Raw genomic sequence first — 27,772 nt, forward strand, 5'->3', positions numbered from 1 at the left:
GCCACTGAGACAGACTAAGGATCTCCCACTGGCATCCCCAGAGACACCAGTTTGAGGTCAAAGAAGGTGCATCTCCCGATGGGAGAAATTCTTGGGTTTTCACTCCTGGTCTCCCAGCCCAGACCCATTTCATTTTTTTTTTTTTTAAAGATTTTATTTATTCATTCGAGACACAGAGAGAGAGAGAGAGAGAGCATGAGCAGGGGGAGAGGCAGAGGGAGAAGCAGGCTCCCTGCTGAGCCAGGAGCCAGACGTGGGGCTCGATCCCAGGACTCTGGGATCATGATCCGAGCCGAAGGCAGATGCTTAACCATCTCAGCCACCCAGGCGCCCCCCCCATTTCATTTTTGACTCATCGAATGTTCTTTCCAAAAGTAGGGGGCACAGAGGAGAAGGAAACAGTCTCAGCCCCACCCTGCCACACAGGGCGCAGAGGGGTTGGCCCCTGCTTCCAACTCTTCTGAAGGACACCCCGAGTGGTTGGGGCTTGAGGCTCCCCCCAGACAGAGCAGAGGCCATGGTTGTTGGACAGTCTGAGGAGCAATCAGCTCAAGGAGAACAAGACAGGAATTCAGCTCGCTGCCAGGTGCCGGAGCGCGCGTGATGGAGGCGCTCCAGCTTCGTCTCTCCTTTTCTCTCGATCTGCTTAGAATTCCTGACTTTTCTCTCTTTCTCTCTAGCAATCTAAATTGACTCCATGACAAACAGGGGGCTTGTTTTCATTTGCTTTCTTGGTTGCTTTGCACACGCTTTTTTGTTGTTGTTGTTGTTGTTCATTGCAAAATGGGACCAAACACGAATGGAGCCTGAACTAACCTCTCTCATGCCACCGTGGAGCGGATGATGCACTCTTGCACTATTCTGGTGCTTTCTGTCTAGCACTCCTCCCTGGTTTTCATCTCATCCCCTCACACAACAGTAGATGCTCATTTCACCTTGCCTTGTCCAGACCAGATGCAGAGGGAGAGACAGGACTCATGTCATCTGGTGCCTTCACAGGGCGGCTGTGGCCAGCCATGTGGGCTGTGCCCTTCCTGTCTAGCCAAGGTCAGAGGTCCCCCTGGGGTCCTGCAGACTGGACTCCAAGGACACCTGGGCAGAGGCCACCATTTCATTAAATGAGTTCTGCTGTGTTCACACACCTGCGGTGCCCACGAGCCATGTCAGGTTTATTCCAGGGCACCTGGGAAGGTTAAGGACTCTTCTGGACAGGGCAAGAATATAATTTTCCGTGGGGTGCTGCCAGATGGAATTAAGTGGACAGAACTCCCAGCCCAGAGAGTGACATGAAAACAGTTGTCACAGAAGGCGGCTTTCCACTTGGGTTAGTCCGTTTCCTTGTTTTGGTCATCAGGGACAAGGGAACCCCCCAGCCATCTGATTCTGACGGTGAGATCACTCTGGATTTCATTCAGGTGAGTGCTGCAGTGGAGTCTTGGGGTGGTCATTACTGAGCACCCAAGATAGGATGCTATCTTAGTTTTCATGGGGAAAAAAAAATGTGTGAGAAGCAAAGGAAAGAACAGAGATTTTCACCCCCTTTATTTTTCCATTTATGAATGGAGCATAATCAAATATAAAAGAGCGAGAGATTCTGTTCACAATGTTTAGGTATATCATATCATCACATTGTACCCTTTAACTGTCTTACACATTTATTTGTTAATTACACCTCAATAAAGCTAAAAAAAAAAAATGGGGAAAAAAACTAGCAAGAGCTTCCAGAGAAAGACAAATCCTTGGGTTTCATTCACTTCCTGTTCAAATCCATTTGCTGTAATCCATAGGCAGTCTGTGAATCATAAGCATGTCCTGTTTTTCTCCATAATGTTCCAGGGTTTTAAAGTCATTTTTTCATGTTTCCTGTAAATAATGGATAATCATTTTTATTTTATTTTTAAGTGCTGTTTTAACAATGTGGATAGACCATAAATGTACTTGCTGAATTCATTCATTTTTTTAACAAGCCAATAAAGTTTTATAATTCATCTCCATGTGTCTTGCATTCTGTGTAGGGCCTTGTATACCTCCCCTCCCTTCCTCAAACACATACCATCACCCCGTGTGGCATTGGCGGTCCTCAAGACTAAAGGTGTCAGAAGGAAGAGTGAGAAACGTCACTGAGCATTTTGGGGAAGTCCCAAACTCACCGTAGATCCTGGAATACATCTTCTCTCCCCCAAAAGGGACTTTTAAAATTTCCATCATTGTGAATTATACATTATGGTTAACTGATTCTTGCATCGGATATGTTTTCATTGGCTAAAAAGCAATTCTAGAAAACAAAAGTTTAAGGGAATTTAAAAAAAAACAAAACACAAAAAACAACAACCAACAACCTACGTTCTGTGGGAAAAGTCTTTCGGTATTTTAAGAACTTGGAATGACCCAAGTCCTAGCAAGAGGATACACTCAGTGCTCTGTCCCTCCATTCTAAGCGACTTGTAGCCAAATGAACATGATGACTTGTGCTTTCATGGAAGAGAGAGAGAGAGGAAGACAAGTGGACCATAGAGATAGGATGGCATTGAACCATAACCATTAACATGGTACCCACACTTCACAGTCCTCTTGTCTCCGTCCCCCAGGCTTGTCCCTTTTTAATTTTTTCCTCTTAGGATAAGACCTAAAAAGCAAGGTTTGTAGGACCCCAGATTCATTTGAGCCTGCTTTCACCTTCTGGGAACCTTGAAAGGGTTTTGCACCAAATTGAAGGCTAAGGACTGGAAAAACTGATCCAATGTGACCTGCTGTCTCATCGATCCAAGTATACTTATCTGTTCTAAGAGTGTCTGATTGGTGCTGGTGACTTGTACTTTTTCTAAATGCCCTTTTCAACAGGTTTCACTGGCCATTTGGAGGTTGCATAATAATTTGAGGCAGTAGGCACTGAACCCAGACTGTGCAGGTTGGAATCCCAGTTATACTCACAAGCTAAATGATCTCGGGAAAGACATTTCATGGCTCCATTCCTCATGAGATGACAATAATATTAATAGTACCTGCCCACCTCCCCCCTCCAGGCTCTTACGAGAGTTCACTGAGACCGTGCATACAAGAGTTCAGTGAGACTGTGCATGTGGGGGGGCACTTGGTGTTGCTAATAAAATACTCTGAGGGACTTGGGTGTGCACTCCTGCTTGAGTATCCCTCAGTAAGTGCCCCGGAATCACAGACTCATTTTTATATATTGGCCATATGGTCACTGTGTGGGTGCAAATAATGGAGTCTGATGGAAGGGAACTTCACTCACTGGGTCATTCTGGATGTGGTCCAGGCTGTGAAGCTGTCTTGGAAGTTACAGTGATTCCCCTTCTAGATCCCTCACTCTGCCCAGGCAATTCTTGCACATGGATTCCTTTCAGATTTGATTTTGATAAAAGAAGAGGGTACAATTTGTTTGGACCTATATTATGATAGTTCAGTGAGTTCGAATGATGCTCTATAGTTGGAGGATTCTGGAGGAAAAAGCGTTGGAGGTCATATCCCCCAAGTGGTCTGCCTTCTTTTCTTCTCACTTTATTAATTCAGAATTTTTGATCATTTGAAAGGGGTCTACATTATCTTTAACTTTGAAATCATCCATTTGAAAATCTTCAGCTACGAATAAAAATAAATGAATTGGCTGAGAGAGTGTGTGAAAGAAAAGACTTGTTTCAAGTTCCCTCAAGCCTTAGAAACAAGTATTTGCAGGCAATGAGCTACAAATAACTAGATTATTCCTTTCTACTTCCTGAGGTAGTTTCTCATAATAGCTGTAGTAGACAAAGCATGGCTGGCCTTTGCTGGAGCTATTTCATGTTTGAAGCAATGCAGTTTCATTTCTTTAAAGATATTTTGTCATTTGGGCTTTTCTCTTCTTAAACCAGCACCTAATTTAAGGCACTTTTGCTGTTGTTACTACCTTTTCTAATGCATCTTAAGGTGAGGTTGACTACAATATCTAAATTGTAGTACTAGTTAACCGTATTGGTTTCTCACTGTATGCCCAGCACTGTGGTAAGTGCTTCCTGGATTAATTCCTGATCCTCTCAAAATTAGCCAATGCTATATTGCTCCCATTTTAAACGTTAGGAAACTGAAGAACAGAGGGACTGAGGAACTTGATCCAGGTTACACTGGGATTTGAACTCTGGCAGGCTGGCTAGATAGCTGGAGACTGAAACAGCTACCCCGTACGGACTCTTGAGCAGTGCTGGGACTGGGGTGAGGCCAGCGAGGTGCCTGGGGCACCTTCAGGGCCGTGCAAGTGCCCAGGGGTCACTCACTAGAGGTTGAGCAGAGATGACTGCTGTAGAAAAGCAGAACTGTAAGGTCAGCCTTTGTTACCGGGGAGGTACATGCCGCCCCAGTAAGCCTCCGGTTATTTAAAGGTGCCATTGACGAAGCCCTTGCACACCCCGACTTCCAAGCATGTGGCACGGTAGTGAATTGGCACGTGCTTTCTACATGTTACTTTATGGAACACAGAAGTTGCAATCAAGTATGGGTTCCTTGCGGATCAGCTCATGACAACCCAGCACATGTTTGCTTTGCCCATTGTAACTGAAGACAGATTTGTTGGTTTCGATTGTTCTGAAACGAATTTCCTCATGGCTCTTGAAACGGAGTACTTCCAGCTCATCTGTAGCGGTCTGGAGCAGTCCTGACTCTCTGGTGAGGGACGCCGCCTCGGTGGGGGTGAGGCTGGAGGGTTTGTCTGAGGACACCTCCTGCCACCTCCGTGTAGACCATCCAGACACTGGAACAAGGCGGAGGGGACGGCCCGAGCAGCTTCTTGCCTCTGAAACACAACGAGCTGGAGCAGCATCTGAGTAACTCAGGCATGTTGACACTCCTGTCCCCGAAGATCCCGTCTGGCAGCTGGTGACTGAAAGAGACTGCCAAGGGCGTGCACTGAGCTCCCAGTCATTTGGTCCAGGCCCCATGTGGCACAGCATAGGACGCTGGGGGCCTGTGTTTACTGAATTAAAATCTCCGCCCAACCATAGGCTAACGAACAGTAAATTCTCACTCTCTCTCCTTTTAAAATATTGATTGTGTTTCCCAGGAGGAAGGGAAAAGCCTCTTTTGTGTTTATTTGACACCCTTTCATTTCTTGTTCATATTTCTCATCATGCAGTGTTTAGTCTTGGCTGAATCGCTAAATAAAAATGTAGGCCGTGGCTGCTTGCTTTAAGGATTAGGACCCCGCTTCAGGTAAGTTCATGCAAGGGCACTGGCCCCCGGGTGGGAAGTAGAATCACCAAGCCCTGTTTTACCTCTGGGTGACAGGGGGATGTTCTCGGTTTTTACATGAACTGAGAGATAGTGCATTTAGGGTGCTTCAGGCTTTGCAAAGATGACTCCCTTGACAGGTGTCCTCTCTGCACTTAGGTTCCTGGATTTGGCAGGGGGCGGGGGGGCAGTTACCTCGCCATCACCCTCCTTCACTAAACATGGTGGAATGTTCTACTTCTGGGGTGATAGTTTGCTGGCTCCCCGGTGTGTTGGACCAGCCGGGTGACTAGCAGGTGTCAGGTGGAGTAGAAGGGTCGGCCTATGCCTGCTCCCTTCACACGCGTGGAGGTTCATCCCTGCCAGGGCTCATCCCTGCGCATGCACGGTCCCTGCGGCTAGGCTCCACCTTTTCTCCTCTTCTCCATCTGTTCCCCTCGATTCTAGCGGGGGGAAAGTCTTCCCACTGCGGTCAGTCTCCAGTGCCTCACTGTGTCTTGTTTGTCCCTTTAACCCGCCCGTTGCTCTCCACAGCGTTCCCACATCTCTCATTTAAACCATTTGCGGTGAGTTCTTTTTCCTTGACACGACCCCAACTGAGACATGTACTGAATTCTTCATTATCTCCTTTCATCTTACATCAGGTCTGTTCAAAATCCAGTAAATATTTGTTGTGTCAATTATAGGTCAGACGGTGAGCCGAACACTGGGGATACCACAATAAGAGGGATAGATGCCATCTTTGGCCTCGTGGGCCGTGGTCTGATGGTAGTATCTGTAATATTGATGCTGTGCTTGTCCATACTTCACGCATAAGAAAACAAAGACACAGAAAGTTAAGTAACTTGCCCAAAGTCACACAAATCAGATCCATCTGCCTATAAAATCCATGCTTCTGGTCCTGCTGCTCTGAGGTTGGAGCTTTCCCTTTGCCTCTTGGGGGACCCCACGGCTACAGACCCTGAGAAATCCATCAGGCCTCTGCTCTTCATTTTGGTGGCTCGGATTCGTCTTGACCCAGTATAAATTGGTGAAAAGTATCTCCACTTTTGTTACCTATTTTCTCTTTCCCTTTTCTCTCCCTCTCTTTTTTTTTTTTTAATTATTCTCTTCTTTTTCTCAAGTTCCCTTTCTAAAGCCAAACCACACATGGAAATATGCTTTGACCTCTCTTTAATTTTCACACATTAAAAATTTAGAATCAGTTGGGTGGAGTGTTTGCACAGGAGAGAGATTGTGTGTGTGTGTGTGTGTGAGAGAGAGAGAGAGAGAGAGGCACCAGCAAGGAAAGACACAATTCCCCTCCCCCGTCACACACACACACACACACACACACACGGAATATTGCATACTTTAAGCCCTGTTTGATTAAATAGGAATTTAATCCCAGTACATACACCATCTGTACCATTATTGCCTTCCCGATTCACACCATGCTGTAATGTTCCCAACCAGCTCCTTTTAAAAACTTTCCATATTGTATTTTTTGCTTTTTGTTTTTACTTCCTTATAAATAGCAAGAAGTTTCGCTGAGAAGAAATGATTACAAATCCCAAAAGGTTGGTGTTCCGTTCTGAGCTCCAAAATGTAAGGATTGAGTGGATTTCAAACTTGGCAAAATTTCTGACTTGGCAAATCCTTCCATCCTTATTTATGACAGCTTGGAAACTTCCATTTTCCAGGGCTTATAAACGATGCTGCTGATTTTGTCTTTTTTTTTCTATTTTGCTGTGAATTATGAAATAACCAGCCTGAAGGTTTCCTTTTAACATTAACCCTCATAGCAGAGTATGAGTGTGAGTGTGTGTGTGTGTGTGACTGTGTTCTTTCTTTCTTTCGTTATGAGGCACATTTTACATATCTCATATAAGCAATGTTCTTCCCTTTTCCTGCCTTTCCACAAAATGACAGTCGGAGATGTTGAGGTTTGGGGTGTTGAGAATGAGAGCCTTGTGGTCTCCATCGTGGTCACAAAGGGCTTCCTGGCCATCCATCCTCTAAGGGACACCATGTCTCATCCCACATGGCATTTGAACAGTTGGGATTCTGGAGCAAGACAGGTAAAAGAGACCGTCTCTGAGAGTTCTTCCTAGAGGTGTGAGCAGGTTGTGTTTCAGGGGACCTCCCTGCCCATTTCTCAATGGAACATTGTCAAAATGGAAGAACAACTGAAAACATGTCTCCACCTTCTTCTCCATCCTCCCCCTCCTCCTGCTTTTTCTTTTTCTCTTTCTCTTAACTCTTTGCCCAGTTCCTTAAAGCCTGCTCATTTTAAGTTTGTCTTTGTAAGTACTTTCTTCTTCGGGTTCATGTAACCACACAGAAGTTGAGAGCCTCGATCATTGGGTAGAGTCGACAGATTTTGCCGAATATAGGCAGTACGAATTTTCAAATGCAGAACATGTCCTCTGAGAAGCAGATGCCAAGACAGGACGGAAGCTGCCAGGATTCTAATCAGGAGAAACTCTTGTGTGAGAGAAAATGGGGAAGGAGATAGGGAAGGCAGTGAGAGCATCAGGCTGAGGTGCAAGTACACCTCCCGTGAATGAGAGGGAGGGAGGAGAGGTCAAGCCCCGTGGACTCCATGTGCCTTATGGAAGGATGAGCAAGACTCCTGGGGAGCCTTGGAACCAAGTCGGCCATCAGAGGAGCTCCTTGGCTCCCAGGATGGGTCTGCCTTGATATTCTCTGCCACACCCAGTCCTTGGTGCTGGTGCAGCCCCCCGTGGGCTGGGAGCATGGACCATGTGCAAGTGAGGGGATGGATTTCAGAGCGCAGACGGGTTTCAGGGTGTCATGGGGCCCTTAGTCAGTTATGCTCCCTGAAGCTGAAGGTCTGCAAGGCGCTCTTGGACAATAGCGCCATCTTGTCCGACCTCCACATAACCAATGTACTTGATAGTTTTTGCTTGTCATCTCCCTGCAAAGCATACTGACCCACCTGACCGTGACCTGGACACTCCACTGGATGGCTGGAGTCCAGTGCTCAAGGGAACTGCTGCTCCCCTAAATGCCTTAGCAGGTACATTGGTTTAAAGGGCTTTGACTCCTTCCATCCTGTAAAAAAAAAAAAAAAGCACACAGATAGGGCAGGTCCACATTTTGAACTGTTTAAAATGTCGTTTTTGAGCTGTAGCCATCCTTTTATTTATGGCAACATGAAACAGCATCTGAAATGAAGACCTGTTTTTGTTTTTCTCCCCTGCATACTAAAACCACAAATGATTGAATTTCATTTTCCTTGTGTGTTCCCCATCAAATGTCCCGTCCTGGCTGCTCTCATCGCTGGTTCACCTTGCTTTCAGGAGAGCGCTCGTGACAGCGTCCATCCATCCCTTGCCAGGTCAGAGGACGGAGCTTACAGGGGAGCAGAGCTATGCATCCGCCGACACGGTTTTCACCCCTGCTCTCCCGCGGTTACATTGTTTTCAAGGAAGATGATGCCTTGTTCAGATTCAACAGACTTCACTGAGTACTTTGCATGTGCTCGACCCTAGGTTGGCAACTCCAGTGGCTGCAGAGAGCAGATAGGTCCCGTGGGAGTAGGTGGGTAGGTGGGGGCGTGGGGACCAGCTCGTGCCCTGGCGGAGCCGTCCCCACGCCGCACCACCGCCGCTGAGTCAGAAAGTAGGCTCCGGGCAGCCGGGTCTGATTTTTCTGAGGCAAGTGGAGATCTGGGTTTTTATGTGAAATTTCCCACTTTTTCCATGTTGGCAGTGCTCTTCACATTTTTTCAAGTCTCCGTGAGCCAAATTAAACAAAAGATTGCCAGATTTTCGCCTTTGGTGACCCCTCTGCTGGAGATTCTGCTCATCGCTGTTAAGATACAGCTCCTCCACGGCAGCCTGGGGCAGATACTGGTCTCGGCCGGGCTTCCTGGAGGCAAACGCACATGAGGATTCATGGAGCAGGGATTTATCAAGGGCGTGCTGCAGGGCACCCTGGGGAGGGAGCGGAAGAGGCAAGCCTGGCAAGGGGCTAAGCAGGAAGATGATTTCAGGCATAGCTTGCTGGCAGGGGAACTCTGGAGTGTAAGCTGCCCCCCAGAAATCTGGGAGTTGGGCTTTCCTATTCGTGCACCCACCAGTCATTGGATGAGGGTCAAAACTGGCAAAAGCGGGCTCCAGTAGTTCAAGGACAGTCCTCCAGGAAGGAGACACAGGTGCTGACTGCTGCAGGGGCAGCAGCGGACCCCACAGAGCCCAGCACAGCCTACCTCCAGAGTGCTGGACTTACCCAAGTCCACAGGTAGTAAGAGCCACATGTCAAGGCAGAACTCGAACCTTGACCTTCTGACTCCAGTCAAGTCCAGTGCTTACTGACATGCTTCCCAGGTGCTGCTGGATGATATCAATGTGCAGAATTCAGATTATTTTAGACCCTGACTAAGCTGTGTGTCGGCCTCGGACTCCTAGCTCATCTTTCTTCTAGGACTGCATGGCTTTCTAGAGAAGGCAGGGCAGGTGGATAGGAGCTAAGGAGCTCTGGAACCAGCAACATTCTAGACAGCTGTGCATGGGTTCCTGAAAGCCCGTGGCAATCACTGCTCTGAGTTCTTTCTCTTCACTCAGTTTGCCGGTTGTACATCTGAGATGCAGGCGGAGTTTGGGGTGCTCTGTACTGTAATGCTGAGTTCTAGGCCTGTGACACGTGGCCATCCTGATGCTGGCTGGGCGCGGGAAGGGGGGGGGGTGCTTCTCTGGGAAATAGGCCAGTGGTTTGTACATCTTGCTTGATTCAAACCTAGAGTGCACAATTTCCTTTGGAGAGTTTAAACTATTCATGTGTTTAATTAAAATACCCTCTCACTCCAACCAGACCCCTTGAAGGAAACCCATCAGGTAGGGAGAGAAGGCAGAAGCTACAGCACCATCTGCTAATGGCCATGCCTGGAGTTTGAGGGTCCCAGAAACAAAAAAGATCAGTTTGTTTTGTCTTTAAAACTGAATCCACCACATGTGCCCACACAGCCCTTGTCCTGTGTCCTGTGCTATGACTCACACCTTGTCCGTCCTTCCAAACCTCCGGGCTAGCCAGGACACCTTCCTTGTCTTTACCTCCTGAATACCGTCCGGAAATCAAGCTACGTCTTTCTCCCAGCTATTTTTCTTTTCTTTATATTTTATTTATTTATTTGAGAGAGAGTGAGAGGGAGAGAGAATCTGAAGCAGACTCTACACTGGGCACAGAGCCCGATTGGGGGCTCAATCCCACAGCTGCCAGATCGTGACTTGAGCCAAAACCAAGAGTCAGACGCTTAACCGACTGAACCACCCAGGCGTCCCCTCTCCCTGTTGTCTTTCAGACCTGCCTGGTATTCTCCACTCCCACCCCTTCTGCCTTCCTTTAGGCTCTCTGTATTTGTCTGGGGCAGACTGGTTTCACTCTTCTCACCATGCTCCCCAGCTTTGTGCGTCCAACATTTTCCACCTAAAACACAGACTTGAGCTAGTCGGCCCTGGACTCACACTGCTCTGGCAACTCACAAAGCCAAGTAGATCAAGTCCATGCTCCTCAAAATGGGGCATCAAACTCCAGAACATTCTTCCTCCAGCCTGTCTTTTCTACCACGCCTTCCCATCCACCACCACTTCTGCACTTCCTCAAGACTCTAGTTTGACCCTCTTCCTCCCACCACCTGGGGCATTCATGGGTCAGAGTCCTGTCACTTACTGATTGGGTGACCTTGGATTTGGCACTTCACTCTGCAAGTCCCAGATTCCTCCTCAGAGAGACGAGGGTGGCAGATATCTAGCTAGTGGGGTGACTGGGAGAATTTAATGGGAAAAGTATGGCAGGTCAGCAGAACGTGAGGTGTTGTAGGTGCTCAGTAAACAATAACATTATGAGGATTGTCATTACTGCTGTCCCTTTCCAAAGCCTAGCTGCACTCCTCCTCCCCTCGAGAAGCTTCCCCAGGACGGCTCACATGGAAGTGACACCTTCCTTCCTATACTCCCATAATAACGTTGTGCTGTATTTGATCATCTAGTGAGGTAAGCCTGGGTCCTCTATGTCTGTATTAAATTGAGTTGCTCCAGAGCATGGGCCACACACCAATCCTGTTTGAGGACACCTGTGCTTTCGAAGAAGGAAATGAAATATATATGATTCCTAGTTGAGTTCACTTTTATTGCAATGGGAGAATTTTCTGAACAAAGCTCAGGCCTCAGTCTTGTTTGGAAATAGGGAGCCTCATGTTAGGATCCTGAATGCAGCCCAATCGCCCCAATGAACAGCACAGGCTAAGTTTTCTGGGGGACTTCAGTTTGTCAGCCCAGGAGTATTCTGATGTATGAGATCCCCAGGGCTGCTATAACAAAACACCACGCGCTTGGTGGCTTACAACAGCAGAAACGTATCCTTTCACAGGCCAGAAGTCAGAAATTGAAGTGTTGTCAGGGCTGGTTCCTTCTGGAGAGTCTGAGGGAAAATCCGTTCCAGGCTTCTCTAGCTTCTGGTGGCTGCTGACAATTCTTGGCGTTGCTGGGCTTGTAGACGTGCCACCCCTCTGCCCGTCTTCACACAGCCTTCTTTCTGTGCCTCTGTGTCCTCACCTCCTCTTAGAAGAATAATTATCACCGGATTTAGGGCCCACCAGAAGTCTGGGATGGTCTCACCTTGAGATCCTTACTTACTTCTGCAAAGACTCTTTCTTCCAAATAGACCCCCTTTACTGGTTCCAGGGGATATAACTGGAAACATCTTTTCTTTGGAGGCTACTACTGAACCCGCTACACTTGAGTATAGAGTTTATTTGAGAGGTGGGTGGCGTGTCCTATCACACGCATGGTGTATGTGCCAAATCCCTCCAGCCCCTTTGGCCCATGCTGTGAACCTGGTTCTTAACCTCTCTAAGACTCAGTTTCCCTTTCTATAAAATAGGGCTAATAACTTCTAATGCACAGGTTGCGAGGATGAGTTAAGAATGGATTCATCTGCATATAGTAGATTTATGATGTGGTTACTGTTTATGGTGAATCCCAGTCATTTAATAAAAATTTAAATCTTGGACCATCCAGGTAAAAGGGACATATCACATGGCCCTTAGTCATACTAGCACTCAGGAAAGGTTCTATGTTTGTTGAATGAATAAACAAGTGATCAGAAGTACTTGCTTTGTTCAAGCACTGGAAGAGACTTGGGCAAGTTCTTTGATATAGCTTTCTGCCCGCGGGATGAACGATGATGCCAGACCTTTAAAGGAAGATCATTTTTTGGGGCTGTTCTTTAAAATCCTTAACGGATATTACCACATTGTCATTTTGCTTCAGCGGCCTGCATATGTGGCCATTAAAATGGGTTCTATGCGGGGGATTCACGTCAAAGACAACAGAGTGTCTCAAAGAAGGAAGAGCTTACTGCACAGAGCGAGGTGGAAATTCAAATGCCTTTAGGGTCCAGGCAGGCTGGACAGTCCGGGAGGGGGGGCCCCCTGGAGAGTGTGTCCTTATTTAAAGAGGGCAGCTGCTCCTCATTCATTAATTCAGCCAGGTATTCCATTCATTCCACTCAGAAGGGGTTAAATGTGCTCTTCGTGCCCTGCGCTATTCTTGGTGCTGAGGACACAGGGTTGAACAAGGCAAACCCCTTGTCTTCAAGGAGCTTCTGTTCCGTGAACCCAGCTCCAGTTGCCACATGGGAATCCAGGCCTATCCCTGGATCAGCATGTGAAAGAGAAGAAGCCAGAATTTTATGTGCAATAGCCTGCTTCTTAAATGTTGGCAAGCACTGTACATTTTTTAAAAGAACCCCATACAGGCCAGACAGAATTTATCTCTCGACTCAGTTTAGCCTGCAGGCTGCTCATTTGTGACCCTTGGAGTGGAATATCATGATCTTTACCTTACAAAGCATTTTTCCCGTGTCGGATTTTAAGCTAATTCTCATTTCTCTTGCCCTCGTTGGAAGTTGCTAATGGTTACCGCATGTTGTTTACATCCTCCCGGACTGAATGATTCTTTGGTGCTTCGTCCTTGTATTTTCAGGTGAGCTAACCTCCGTCTATCAGATTTTTCTTTCTAATTCCATCTCCAAATCTTTGATTACTCTTTATGCTCTCTCAGGCTTCCGGAAAGGCCCTGAGCATGTTGTCTGGCCCTCAGCTCTCGTCCCGAGGGTCAGAATCTAGCTGGAACTCTTAACTAAACTGCTCCTGGTTTAGTCTGCTTTTAAGCTTCCCTTTCTACTTGGCCATCCAATTTTCCCAGCCTCTGAGTTGCACTGACTCCCATCCTTAGGTGTGATATTAATTTCTCTCAGAGGGACATGGGTTTAATAGATTTTTTTAATTAACATTTTGTAATATTGGAGCCGTCATGCTTTATGGCAGACTGATACAAATGTCTATAATTACATTTTTGGCACTAAATCTTGGGAATAGTCTAGAAGTGTTTGTTTTAACCCCTTCCTAAAACGTTCTGATTTATGGACAGGCCTCTTTACACACACCTCTAGCGGGCCCAGTTGTCATGGCAACCCAGAACATCATTTGTCAAAGAGCTATAACTTCATTCGATGTTGAAGCTAAAAATTTATCTCTTAGGATTTATTTTTATGACAGGGAAATTTTGTATTTCCATAGATCTGCTTCTTCCCCTAATTCTGCTTGCAGTTAGGGAGATTCAGCCTTCAGGGGAAGATTTTTCTAGAGAATAAGACAAATCTCTTACCACCCTACCCTTCCAAACAGATGAATTCTCTTAGCCATTCCAAAGAGAACTCTAATGCACTCATTAGTACCCTCCTCAAAGTAGAATTATCCCCCTGTGTCTCTATATCAATATGATTTTTGTTTCCTTAAAAAAATTGAAGTACAATTTTTTTTTATTGGGTGACTTTTTTTTTGGCTAGCAAAGTTCAAAGATAGAGAAGAAAGAACATGTCTGTCAATCTCTCCTACATGCTGGAGAAGAGTAAGATATTTAGTTATTATATTTACTTGTGTGATCTGTGATTTGGGGACTGCAAACTCAGGGTCAGGAAATGTATCAGTCAGTGTAGTGGGCTCTGGGGACCTTGCATAGCCAGCCCAAAGGGGGTTACTGCTTTCTTTCTGGTGACAGAATGTGGGCTATTCTACAGGATTGTCTATTTCATTTTATTTTATTAAAAGAGAAGTCAGAGTTCAGTATTTTTATATGAAATTCCCTAATTTTTAAAATGCTGGCAGATCATGTATGGTTTTTTCTTTTTGTTTTCTCTCTCTTTTTAAAGATTTATTCATTTATTTGAGAGAGAGGTAGAGAGTAAGAGCACAAGTGGGAGGGGCAGAGGGAGAAGGAGAGAGAATCTCAAGCATACTCCATGCTGAGCGCAGAGCCCGATGGGGGCTCCATCTCACAACCCTGAGATCGCGGCCTGACTGAAACCAAGAGTCGGATACTCAACTGACTGCGCCACCCAGGTGTCCCTTGTTTTTTCTTTTTAAACAATGTAGTAGTCAAAGCAGATCTGAGGGCAAGTTCACTCCATGGACCCGCCCCTCCAAGGTGGGATTTCTGCCCCAGGCCATGCCACCCAACAGCTGAGAATGGCTTTGTTTCCTATAAATTGAACAATTTGTAAACCAGTTTTTTTTCCATGTTTTTCTTGGGATCTGACTTGTTAAAAATATTCCTTCCATTGGCCTCACTGGAGGTGATGTTCCAGCCCTTTCCATGTTGGGTCTCTCTTGGGCTCTGTACCTGGTGTGAGAAGAAGCTGATGGTAGATGCATCTCAAAGACCCACATACGCTTCTCTCTGACATTCCAATATAGATGATGGGAGCCATCAGATACCTTCTGGGACTGTTAACGGATTTACGAATCTCTCTTTTTGCCTTTGACGGATGGGGTAGTTGAATCCTAGTGGCTAGGACCAGTATTTTTCTTTTGTATTGGGAACTCCTGGGTGGCCACCTGCCTATCCACAACAGAGAGCAAGAGTTTTTTTTCTCGCTGAGTTTGAGAGTGTTTTGTTTCCCATCTATCAGAGGGGAAAACACGAATACTTCTTAGGAATATGCCATCAACAACATCTGGGGGCAAAGCTGCTCTCTGGTTGTCACTGCTCCAGAATAGGAGTGGTTTGGGGGACACTCTACCAAGCCCGCATTCAGTTACATTTAAGACATTATGGGCTTCGTGTAAAATTATGCTGAACATGGAAACTCAGAGTGACTGGCAACAGCTGCTGGTTGGCAGGCGCTTTGTGCCCTTCAGACCCCACTGTGATCTGGTCTTTCTGGCCTTTTCCAGCCCCTCCTGCACTGCCTTCCATGGCCCCTGGGCTCAAGCCCCACCAAGAGCCCCTGCCCTTCCCCAGTTACCTTCATGCTTTTGTGTAGCATCCTATACCTGGAAAGTTATTTGCCATCTCATCTCGTTTATACCTAGACAGGGTTTTATGGGGTCCTTACGAGTGTTTAAGCTTTAGAGATGTTGGTTAGAAGTGTGGCAGACCCAAGCCCCAAAAAAGTAACTCTGAGAAGCTGGCTCCAGATAGGAGCTCCTTGCCCCTATCATGCTTTCTTGAGCAGCCTAAGGGTTTTTTGGGTTGTTTTGTTTTCATCCTTCTTTGAGCTGTTCTTAGTGAACAAGAGAGAAAGAATGTGCTATAATTAAGGTAGAGTCTCCTGCAAATATGCGCAGACCCTGTTTAGTCTTTAAAGCTGTTCTCAGTATTATAAAATAAAGTTTTTAAATGGCTATCCAGTGGTAATGAACTAATTCTGGTGCCCTTGTTCTGTGTTTATTTCTTTTCCCAAGAGATTTAACAGATGATACCGGCAGTGTGTTTTTAACAAATACATAAAGTACGAAGAAAGAAGTAAAAATTTCCTGTAATGCTGCCAACCCAGAAATATCTTACCTTTTCCCCCCAGTACCTTTCTGTGTGTGTAATTGTTACATGGTTGAAATAAATGCTGCACCTGGTATAGGTCCTGAACAGTGTATGGTAAAGATTTCCTTATGGAATTACCATTTCTCGTGACTTAATCTTTTTGTGGCATTGTAATATTCACCCTGTGAATAAACCATATTGGACATTTAAAAAAATCCCGATTTCATTATTAAAAATAACAGCGTAATGGGCATCTTTGTCCATCTCTCTTTTTGCTCCCCTTAGCACTAATTTCAGACATAAAGTTTCTCATGAGTTTTTTAATATTTTTTTAATTTTATTTATTTATTTATTTATTTAATTTATTTTATTTTATTGAGAGAGACAGAGAGAGAGTACGAGAGGGAGGAGGGTCAGAGGGAGAAGCAGACTCCCCGCCGAGCAGGGAGCCTGATGTGGGACTCGATCCCGGGACTCCAGGATCATGACCTGAGCCGAAGGCAGTCACTTAACTGACTGAGCCACCCAAGCCCCGAGGCCTGGTAACTTTTAACTGAATCTTGGGCATTTTATTTTATTTTAAAAAAGATTTTATTTATTTATTTTTTAAGATTTTGTTTATTTGGGAGAGAGAGCATGAGAGGGGGGAGGGTCAGAGGGAGAAGCACACTCCCTGCCGAGCAGGGAGCCTGATGCGGGACTTGATCCAGGGACTCCAGGATCATGACCTGAGCCGAAGGCAGTCGCTTAACTGACTGAGCCACCCAGGCGCCCTGAGTTTTTTAATATTTTTAAGACCCTTATAATACTTGGCCAGGCCTGGGTGGCTCAGTTGGTTAAGCGACTACCTTCAGCTCAGGTCATGATCCCAGGGTCCTGGGATCGAGTCCCGCATAGAACCCCACATCGGGCTCCCTGCTCTGTGGGAAGCCTGCTTCTCCCTCTCCCACTCCCCCTGCTTGTGTTCCCTCTCTCGCTGTGTCTCTCTCTGTCAAATAAATAAATAAAATCTTTAAAAAATAAAAATAAAAAATAAATAAAAAAAATAATACATGGCCAGTTTACTCTCTGAAATATTGGCTAATTTGCAATCATACCAGAAATGTTTAAGAATGCCCATCTCTTAGTACCCTTGTTAACACTGAGGTTTGTTGATTCTTTTTCCCCTAATCTTGGCTTTAGTATTTATATGATGCTTTGTATACGTGTCCACCTGTGGTTGAGTGTGTGTTCGCGTTCACTGCCAGTAAGAAAGAACAATGTGTCCGGTCTCCTAGGGCTGTGGTATGTTGGAGGTTCCCCAAGAGAAGCCTTTACCATGTACCAAACAGGACTTTAAGTGCTTTGGGTATGCCAACTCCTGTAACCTTCTTAACACTCCTATGGGGTAGGAGAGTAGTAGGTATGACTAATAGTAGATACTGTTATTACTCCCAGTTTCCAAGATGGAAGCTGAGGCCCAAGGAGGCTTCATGACTTTCCTGAGATCATAGAGCTAATAATTGTCACAGTCAGGATTCAATCTGGGGCTTCCATCTCCAGAGACTATACTCTTAACCATTCCCTGGAGAGCTTCCTGCTACTGTGAGGGAGAGAAAGAGCCCTCAGGGCCTAGGCCAGGCAATGGATAAGAAACGATGTCTGGTCAACACAGTTGCTCACAGCACAGAAGTAAACCTCACAGATTTTCATGGTTCTTTTTTCTTCATGAATGGGAGAGTCGGTGCAGGTCCCAGACTCAAAGTAACAGATACTTCCGGGAAGGCAAGATATTTTAGCTCAAACACGAAAATCTTTTGTTGTCTCAGAAAACAGAATTTGTACATTATTCTTCATAATAAGGCCGAAATTGATGCTAAAACCTTCAGAAATTGCATTCGTTGTTATGTCCAGAAAACACAGTTGTTTTGGAAATGCAAAGTTGTTCACATTTTCCTGTCACGCTGATCTTCAGAACATGAATTCAATGACCTTATACCCCTGTATTCTTCTTATTACCTCTGTAGTGCTCCCTTTAACTTACAACAGTGGGTTTCATTGATTCTTGGTTATAGGCTTGAGATGCCATATTAATGATCCCAGTTTCATTCAGGACATAAGCTTTTGACATCCACCCAATGATGCTGGGCATATTAAAGGGATACAGAGACATGAGACATACCTTCGAGGGGTTTATAATCTCACAGGGAGTTTTAAGTTTACAAAACAGACAGAGCAAGGGAGAATAAGATAGACACCATTAAAGAGATTCAAAGAAGCATGGGGTTATAGTGATTTCTTGTTTTGTGGAGATCAAGAGAGGGACTCGTGGGGAAGCTGGGGGCATTTCTGTTAGCCCTGGGAGGGTGGGTAAAATGTGTAAATGATGGAGGTGAGGGGCAACCTGGGTGGACGTACCAGGAAGGGGGGAGAAGCAAGAAGCAGCCAAGGCCCACCATGTCCTGTGATGAGCGACTGTTCTAGCATGCGTTAGAAATATCACGTTATTATCCACGGCTCCAGCTTCATTGAAGGATGCAGTTGATTGGCCCCGGTCCTTGGTTTTCTTGTTGGGACCATAAAGTAATCATTAGTGACTGTTCCAGCCCCAGAGTGGAGCTCACCTCTCTGTTCAACCCTACAAAGGCAGAGCTGGCTGGAGGAGGATGCTGGTGGCAAAGGAGCCCGTAGCCCGAGCTGCTGATCGCCAGTGCCGCTCTGCGTCAGAACCACCGTGTCCCCGTGCCTACTCCTGTGCTGGGCCTCGCCTGGTGGGGGATGTGGTTTGTGGTGGGACAGGAATCTGCCTGCTCAAAAAGCTCTCTACGTGGTTCTAATGCACACTAAAGTTTAGGGCCACTGTTCTAACTCTTGGGACCCACACTAGCTTCAGGAAATAGTCTCTGGGGACACAGGGCTGGGAGTCAGGTGATTCTCATGTGCAGCCAGGTCCAAGAACAACGGGGTGGGATAACTAACCTCATGCTTTTAGTGCTTTCCATGAAAAAAGAAAGACGATCATGCCCACAGGTATTAAAGTGGAACATCCAATCCATTTCTTACCCGTGGATTTTGAGGATATATATGTATTTGGGGCTTTGATATTGAGGTTTGGTGCCGTTGTTCTCATCTGGGGAACTTTGAAAACTCCACCTGCCTCGCCTGCATCCCAGACCAATTAAGTAAGGCTGTCTGTGGGGCAGGAACTCAGCATTGATGTTTTTAAACCACCCTAAGGTGATTCCAGTGTGCAGGGAGGGTTGAGAAGAGCAGGAGAAGGTCCGGGTGAGGACGTGCACACAGGTGTCTCCACAGTCTTGTTCTTTTGAGTTTCCCTTCCTCTCGGGCAGCTTGCTGCATCTCCATGACCACTTCTGTCCATGGCGTTATACTGTCACCGGCCCAGAATTCTAGCTCAGTTGGGAGAAGTTAACATTTTCTTATAGAACTTGACAAAATACGGAGGGGGAACCTATCAAGAACCCATCAAGAGTAATGTTGCCAGGGCACCGGGGTGGCTCAGTCAGTTAAACATCTGACTCTTGATTTTGGCTCAGGTCATGGTCTCAGGGTCCTGAGATCGATCCCCGCGTCAGGCTCTGTGCTCAGAGGGGAGTCCGCTTAAGGATTTCTCTCCCTCTGCCCCTTCCCCTCCCCACACACACTCTGTCTTTCTCTCAAAAATAAATAAATAAATCTTTTTTTTTTTAAGAGCAATGTTGCCAGATTTAGTAAGTAAATACAAGATGCCCAGTGAAGTTTGAATTTCAGATAAACAACAAATGATTTTTTTTTAGTATAATTATGTCCCATGCAATATTTGGGAAATGCTTACACAGAATATTATTTCTTGTTTATCTGAAATTCAAATTTCACCGGGCATCCTGTATTTACCCTACCTATAAAGGAAGTTAAATCAAGTCCTAATAAATTTAAAGTGGCAGGTTTCTGATTCTACAGTTCACAGCCCGTCTCCAGCTTTGCAGTTCTGTGGCCTGTGGAGCCTGCCTCCCAGGATAATTATTCCCGAGCCCTACAGTGTTAGTAGTTCTTCACCAAGCCTCTGTTTATAAGGAGGGAACAACTTTATATCCCACCATGAAGTTAATTCCGATATCATCTTTTCCCTTGATTGTCAAGGTCACCATTTAGCCTTGAGCATCTAGGAACCCTTTGGGTTGTCTTGCTCACTTTCCGTTTCTAATCTGAGGAAAGTGTTTCATGTGGAGCCAATGTAACGTTGGGCCTCATCTTTCCTAGCTCATGTTATTAGCCCTGCCCACCTGCTGAGCCTTCTAGGACTCCAAGAACCCAGGTACAGGAAACAAGAAGGATAACCAACCATAAGATTCTGTTAACATACTCCCAGCTTCATGGGAGTGGACTTGTACCTTCACACAGACCCTCTATTGAAGGGCTCCATGCTTAGTGTAAGGTCTGCTGTCTGTACTTTGAAATGCGTGATTTATGAACAAGGGGCCTGCGTTTCATTTAGCACTGGCCACTGCAACTTATGTAACTGGTTGAGCTCGTACTAGAGCACATACACAAAGTAGACCAATAGTAGTGGCCTCCCTGCCCAGACGGGAGTTTTGATGCCCCGTAGTGATCTGGCCTTAGTCTTCTCTCCTGGGTAGGTGGTATTTCTTTGGCAGGGAAAACCTAGAACAGCTGCCTGTACATTGCTCCCTACTCTTCCAGACGTGCTTGCCCTCAGGAAGACTTCCACAACTCAACTCAAAGAAACATAGTTGCATACTCCCAGGCATTTCGTCTGCAAGTTTGGATTGACCTCCAAATCTTTTCAAGAGTAGGTGTCTTTTAGAGTGGCATCTAGTAGCTGTCACCATTTGTCAATCAGCACCTACCAAGTACCTGGCCCTGAGAAAGGTGACCTTCCTTCACCTGCCCCGTCATCATTATCAGCCATCACAGTAGATGTGTTCAGTGTTCATCTGTGCCTGGCCCTGCACCGCGAGATGAAGCATGCTAAGCTATATTCTGTCGGTGAAATTAGCCTGACTCCGAAAGACAGCCATTGCTGCCTTTGGAACAGTGAGCTTCTTCCCATCAAAGAAGGGTGTGTCCATCCAGAGCTAGAACTCGGGGATCATTTTTGGTACCTGCCACCATGAGGTTCAGACAGAGATAACAACAAACCTACAGAAATCGAAAGATGATGCATTGGGTTGGCAGAAAATGTCAGCTGTCCCCTCACCTCCTTCATAACGATCAAGTCATAAAATTGTGCAAGGTCATTGACTCCCACGTTGGTGCTGAAGATACCCTTGTGGGTAATGGCAACACAAGGCTGACCTGAGGAAGCCAGCCAATTGGAAGTTATTCGGAAATCATGTATGTGAAAAATATAATATGTGAAGGTGATGTAAGTCATTATTCTTATTTATAGTTTCTAGAGCCTGCTTGTGGCAGTTTCGGGATCTCCCCCAGCAATGCCAGCAAATTGTAATCTAATAGAAAACTCAAAACAATTGACAAGATGCAACAGCTCCAGAAACATAAGGAGGCCCTCATGGCTGAAGTGTGAGACAGCAATTAATGTCTTGTGCCTTGTGCCAAAGATCCCATCACATCTTGGGACCACTGTTGGGCAGAAACCTCGTAGAAATGTAGTTCCATACCATTTGAGCAAATGCCATAGTTCCGCTCTTTGCCAAAAACATTTTGAGTGAGCCTTATGGTGGAAGTAAAATCATTAAAATGTGCTGACATATTTTGAACGTTTTATTAATAGAACAACAACTTTTCAGATATTTAAGGCCAACCACTTGATTTGAGGTGGGAAACCATCACTAGGGATGCAGAAGGACAAGTCAAGGGCACCCCGTCCAAGGGTCTACCCAGCCCGTTTGCCCCAAAGGTTGGTTGGAAAATGATGGTTATGCTGATGTTTTCATCTGATGAAAGTAGCCTTGCAGAGAACAGAAATATCTTGAGTTAAGGAAGATGCTCTTGGAGAGAATTAATCTGAGTAAGCTGATTACCAAGAACCCACCAGGGACTTGGGAACATGTAAGTTACTGTAGGAGATGATGTGAGGAGCAAGAAAAGTCAGGGCCTTCAAGCGACTTGCATTCCAATTGAGAGAACAAATTGATCACGCTATTAGATCACACTAGAATGTTACGTGATTCTCTTCTAGGATAAACTAATATTATTACAGGTTACACAGAACCACGCTTTCTTTCCCAGACCCCTGGAACTGGATGCTTTGGATCTGGGGACTCTTCGGATTTTAGAAACGGAATATGGTTGTTGTAGTGAATGCTACTACCACTTCCCGTGGGGCTTGGGGGAGCTCTTTGTAGTCACATCAGTGATATTTCTGCAGTGAATCTGAAGACTGGTTACACTAACCAGAATAAATAAAGTCTCCAGATAACCTCACAGCAGTTTGGGTCAGGTTTTAGTACCAAATGAGGGAGAGAGAGAGGGAGAATTGCAAGCAGTCTCCATGCTCGGCGTGGAGCCTAATGCGGGCCTCGATCTTACGACCCTGAGATCATGACCTGAGTCGAAATCAAGAGTCAGAGGCTTAACCGACTGAGCCACCCAGGCGCCACTGGAGAGGGCTTTTAGACAGAAAGATAAAACTTCAGGGAAACTTTTTGTACCCTGATTATAAAAGAATAACCCCAGGCTACTGTGATAAGCTCAGAATGCCGTGACAAAGTCTGTGCCGCAAAAGAAAATTTGGTTATCTCCATTTGGTTTATGTGTTGACAAAGTTAAGTAACTTATCTTCTAAAAATTTCTTCTAAGAAGAAAAGAGTACTTCCTTTGTGCAATAAAGATGCTATATGTTAATGTTCATTTTTTCCCCAGTTTTACTAAGAAATAATTGACACACCTCACTGGACAAGTTTAAGGTGCCCAGCATGGTGGTTTGATTTACATGTATTACGAAATGATGACCACATGAAGTTCAGCTAACATCCATCTTCTCAAATAGATATAATAAAAAGAAAGGAAAAAACAATTTCTCCTTGTGATGACAACTGTTAAGATCTGCTTTCTTAACCACTTTCCTGTGTATCCTACAACAGTGTTAGCTGCGGTCATCATTTTGCATGTTACGTCCCTAGTGCTGATTTGTCTTATAATTGGAAGTTTGTACTTTGTGACCACCTTTATCTGATTCCCACTCCCCTCACCTCTGGTAACCACAAATTGGAACTTTTTCGATGAGTTTGGTGTTTTGTTTTGTTTTGTTTTAAGATTCCACATGTAAGTGAGATCACACAGTATTTGTATTTCTCTTTCTGACTGATGTCACTTCACATAATGCCTTCAGGGTTCATCCATGTTGTTGCAAATGGTAGGATTTCCTCTTTTTTAATGAATGAATAATATTCATGTGTGTGTGTGTGTGTGTGTGTGTGTGTGTGTGTGTGTGTGAGTCACAACTTTATCCATTCATCCATTGATGGACCCTTAGGTTGTTTCCATATCTTGGCCATTGTGAAGCATGTTGCTATAAACATGGGGGTAAACATGATAAAAGATGCTACATCTTATACAAACTGTTACCCATCAGGCTTAATGGTGAAACTTAACAAGTTTTCCAATTAAAATCTGAAGCAACACAAGAATATGTACATTGTCTAGTGTGTCTGGGTAGCTCAGTTGGTTGAGCGTCTGTCTCTTGATTTTGGCTCGGGGCATGATATCAGGGTCCTGGGATCAAGCTCCATGTCAGGCTCTGAGCTCAGCCGAGAGTCTGCTTGAGGATTCTCTCCTTCTCCCTGTGCCCCTCCCCCGGCTTGTGCTTTCTCTCTCTCTCTCAAATAAATAGGTAATATTATAAAAAAAAAAAAAAAAAGGAATGCGTATATTGTTACTATGATTTCATCTTGTTCTGGAAGTTCTAGCTAATGGAATAAGACATGAAATGCATATAAGAGATTTATCTTAAAAAATGAAAGATGTTAAAATTTATAGATAGTATGAGTACCTAAAAAATGGTGGGGAACCAATTTACCAACCTATGAGTGAATCTGGAGTTTCTCTCATCTGGCTGGATACTAAACAGATTATTCAGTAGCCCACCCATATATTAGCAATAATATCAGACAATATAATGGTAAAAAAAAGAAAAAAAGAAGTCATTCCGAATAGGAAAACAGTGGCGGCAGAAACTCCAGTACATCCAGAAGAAAACAAGTGGAGATGGGGAGGAAGCTTTGTGTACAAAGCTGGTACTGCCCATATAATTATTGTAATGGTAAAATAAAAAATAAAAAAACCTAAATGCTGAATAAAATCAGAATGATTAGCTGAATGACGGCAGAATTCTGAAGACAGTAAAATAAAGTATGTGCTCACAGTGTAATGTTAAGGAAAAAGTTTAGAATATTAAACTATACTCAGGAATTATTCTGTAGGCATCATGATTCCAAAACTTATTTTTTACATAAGAGATAAGATAGAAGCATCAGAATGTTAATAATTATGGCATGTGGGATTACAGGGGATTTCCATTTTTGTTTTTATACTTTCTGCGTTTTTCAAATGTTCTAAGAAAAAACAAACCCGTGTTCTATCATGCAAAAAGTTATTCGAAAGCTTTTGAGGAACAAACCTTAATATCAGAGGAATGAATTTACCTACCTAGTATTACTTTTCTTCACATAATGTATACTATTTTGTGAACTTTTATTGAGGATATATAAAGTAAAATAGATAATGGCTTATTTACTTAAAATAGACAGTCCTAGTCTTTAAAATATAGATAAAAGATAGCACTGTTTACCTTCTGCTTCACTGATTAAAAACAATTGAAATTTTGCACAGAAGCCTTAGTGATTTTTTTTCCCTAATATTTGCTATAAGACTTGGCTTCAGTTTCTGGAACAGAAGAAATGCCAAGATGTACAAGAAGACACTGGAAGGTGAAGCATCCATTTCATTAACTCTTTGAAAAATAAATTACCTCACTTCCTTTATTACTGTAGTAACTAACCCACATTCATACCAATTCTGACCAGTGCTATATATTATTTATGACCCTCCATTTGTGGTGGTTTGGTGGTCAACCTAATGGGTATCTCTGTCAGATGATTTTGGTGGGTGAAACGTTGAGATAGCGCTCTTCTGCTCTTCTAATGACTTCTCATCAGAAGAGTCAAAATATATTTTTTAAAAGCCTAAAATAGGGGTGCCTGGGTGGCTCAGTCAGTTAAGCATCTGCCTTCGGCTCAGATCATGATCCCAAGGTCCTGGGATCGAGCCCCGGGTCAGGATCCTTGCTCAGCGGGGAGTCGGCTTTTCTCTCTCCCTCTGCCTGCTGCTCCCCCTGCTTGTGCTCTCTCTCGGTATCTCTCTCTCTGTCAAATAAATAGAATCTTTAAAAGAAACAGAAAAAAAAACCAAAACAAAAACTAGAATAACATAGCCCATGTTTTCATCCTGACTTTTCACTGGCTTCATTTGTGTCCTGTTTGATAAACATGTACCGTTGCCTGATTTCCATGAGACCGCCCACCCCCCCAGTTCTTGGCACAAAGCTGGACACATAATAGTTGTTCACTAAATGTTTGTGGACTGGGTGGAAGTGAGACTAAAAGCCTGGGGCTTCAGACTCCTGGCCCTGTGATCCCCCTAACCCAGGTGGGGACCCGGGCGGGGTCTGACACGTTTTGACCTTCACCTGAAGGCATGCACACCTGGCCGCCCCCCACCCCCCCCATTCTGCTAAGATCCAGAGCAGTGGCAGCTTCCTTCATTTGGTCAACACCAAATATTTATGGAGTGCTTGCTCCACGCCCAGGTCTGGGCCTCATTTGGCCAAGGGTTAGCGTTTATGATGTGGAGCTGATTGCAGAGCGTCCCCCAGATGCAGAGCAAGCGTGCCTGTGGGTTTTCTCCACTTTGCTGTGCAGGAGTTACGCCGCCTTCCGCCTAATCCCTGCAAACAGGCTGGTGCGGGAGGCTGCCAGCACATCAAGTGTGTCTGCAAAATGCAGACAAATTGCTGCTCTTTATTAGAGGTATGGATGGAGGACTTTGGGAAGCCCTGAAACGACAGGGTGCCGGGTTTCTTGGTTACTTTTTCTCAAGCTCTACTTTCAGAAATATGATGTGATTAAGTGGTGTGTTTGCTGCCAATGTCTCTTTCCCTCCCTCCCTCTCCCCCTCGCTCCCTCCCTCCCCTCCTTCTTAAAGACCTCGGGGGGGAAAAAAAAATAAGATCTCTTTATGGACTGTTCTCACCAATTGGGAAAAATACTCAGCCCCGTCTTACTAAGCTTGGTCTTTTGTGAGAAACGCACCCTCCGTCCTGTGGCAGTCATGCTCTCGTGGACGTCTCCTTGACCTTGTCAGACCAACCTCTCCCTAATCTCCAGAACCTCCTTCTCCGATCTTGTTTCCAGCTCACTCTCTACTTCCTCTGCTCCCTGATGCCAGACAACAGTCCATAAACATCAACCCTACCTTTTTCTTGTTTTCCTTTTATTCCCCCCCCCCCCTTACTTTGTCTAACTTTGATTCCATGGTCATTGACTGGCTGTCATCGCTCCTTTGTACCTATTCAGAGTGTCTTTGTCCCTGTCTTGGCCAAACCACCCCCCGGCTCACTCCAGTGCCCCAAAGCCCAGGCACCACAAAGCATCCCCTCTGCAGTGCTGTGCCCAAGCCCCCATTCTCCTTCTCCCCCATCTTCCTTTCTCCACATCTCTCCACCTCCTTCCCCCTCCAACTCACTCTTAGCACCCTACCTTGCTTCTCATTGCCCTGAGAAAATCAGGTGTCAGAAGAGAACCCGAGGGTGCCCCACCTCATGTCCCCCGGTCTGTTTGCATTGTCATGACTTGGCACAATTTCTTCCCAGGACAGACAGCTCTGTGGGTTCTGCCCCCTTTCACCTGATGAAGGACATCGATCGCCCTGGCAGTGGTTCCCTCTCTCCCTGCAGCATCACACGTCCTCTACTGGGTCAGTCCCATCAGCTTACAAATAGACTGTCATTTGGGGGCACCTGTGTATCTCAGTCGGTTTCGGCTCAGGTCATGATCTCAGGGCCGTGCGATCAAGCCCCACATTGGGCTCTGTGCTCAGTGGGGTGTCTGCTTGGGATTCTCCGACTCCTTCTGCCCCTCCTTCCTCCAGATCATGCTCTCTCTCAAAAAAAAAACTTAAAAAAACCAAAAACAAATAGACTGTCATTCCCCACATCTGAAAAAAAAAAACAAACTCCTCTTGACCTCATGACACCTTTGCTCCCACTTACTGTTCTTTCTCCTTCACCTCCCGCAGGCACCTCCTGGAAAGAGCTGTCCTCCCTTTCTCCAATCCTGCTGTCCCCCTTTCTCTTGAGTCCCCTTCAAGATAACCACTGTCAAGTCCCGTGGTCACTCTCAGTTCTTACCCTGCTTGACCATTAGCGGCACCTGGTATAGTTTCTTCTGTCTTCTTCAGACACTTTCTGCACTTGATTTCTAAGATGTCCCATTCTCCCCTTTGCCTCTCACCTCAGAGGTGGCTTTTTCCTTCTCTCTTCACTGAGCCCCAGAGCTCAGTATCTGAGTCGTTCTCCTCTCTACAAACACACCCCCATTTGGAGATTTTATTTAGTCTTAAGACCTTGAATCCATCTAAATGCTGGCTTTGCCTAAATCTGATTTCTGGTGGAGACCTGCTTTCTGAACTCCAGACTTCAATGGCCAACCATTTTCTCGGGAGCTCCACCTGGATGTCTATTTGCCGTCTTACACTTAGCATGTCCAGAA

General features: G+C 45.3%; 1 protein-coding gene across 1 annotated transcript in view; it reads left to right on the forward strand.

Annotated features, from left to right (window-relative positions):
• The first annotated feature begins 12,985 nt into the window (after nucleotides 1-12,985).
• Nucleotides 12,986-27,772, forward strand: part of LOC118023318 (BDNF/NT-3 growth factors receptor-like) — a 177,838-nt gene continuing 163,051 nt past the window's right edge. The window contains exon 1 of the mRNA XM_035024406.1: nucleotides 12,986-13,205. Within this exon, the coding sequence (XP_034880297.1) occupies nucleotides 13,172-13,205 (34 nt within the window). The 5' untranslated portion in view covers nucleotides 12,986-13,171. The remainder of the gene's footprint in view (nucleotides 13,206-27,772) is intronic.

The sequence above is a fragment of the Mirounga leonina genome, unplaced genomic scaffold (assembly GCF_011800145.1).
Source record: "Mirounga leonina isolate KUSES-001 unplaced genomic scaffold, KU_Mleo_1.0 Mir_179, whole genome shotgun sequence".
In the NCBI taxonomy this organism is placed as follows: Eukaryota; Metazoa; Chordata; class Mammalia; order Carnivora; family Phocidae; genus Mirounga; species Mirounga leonina.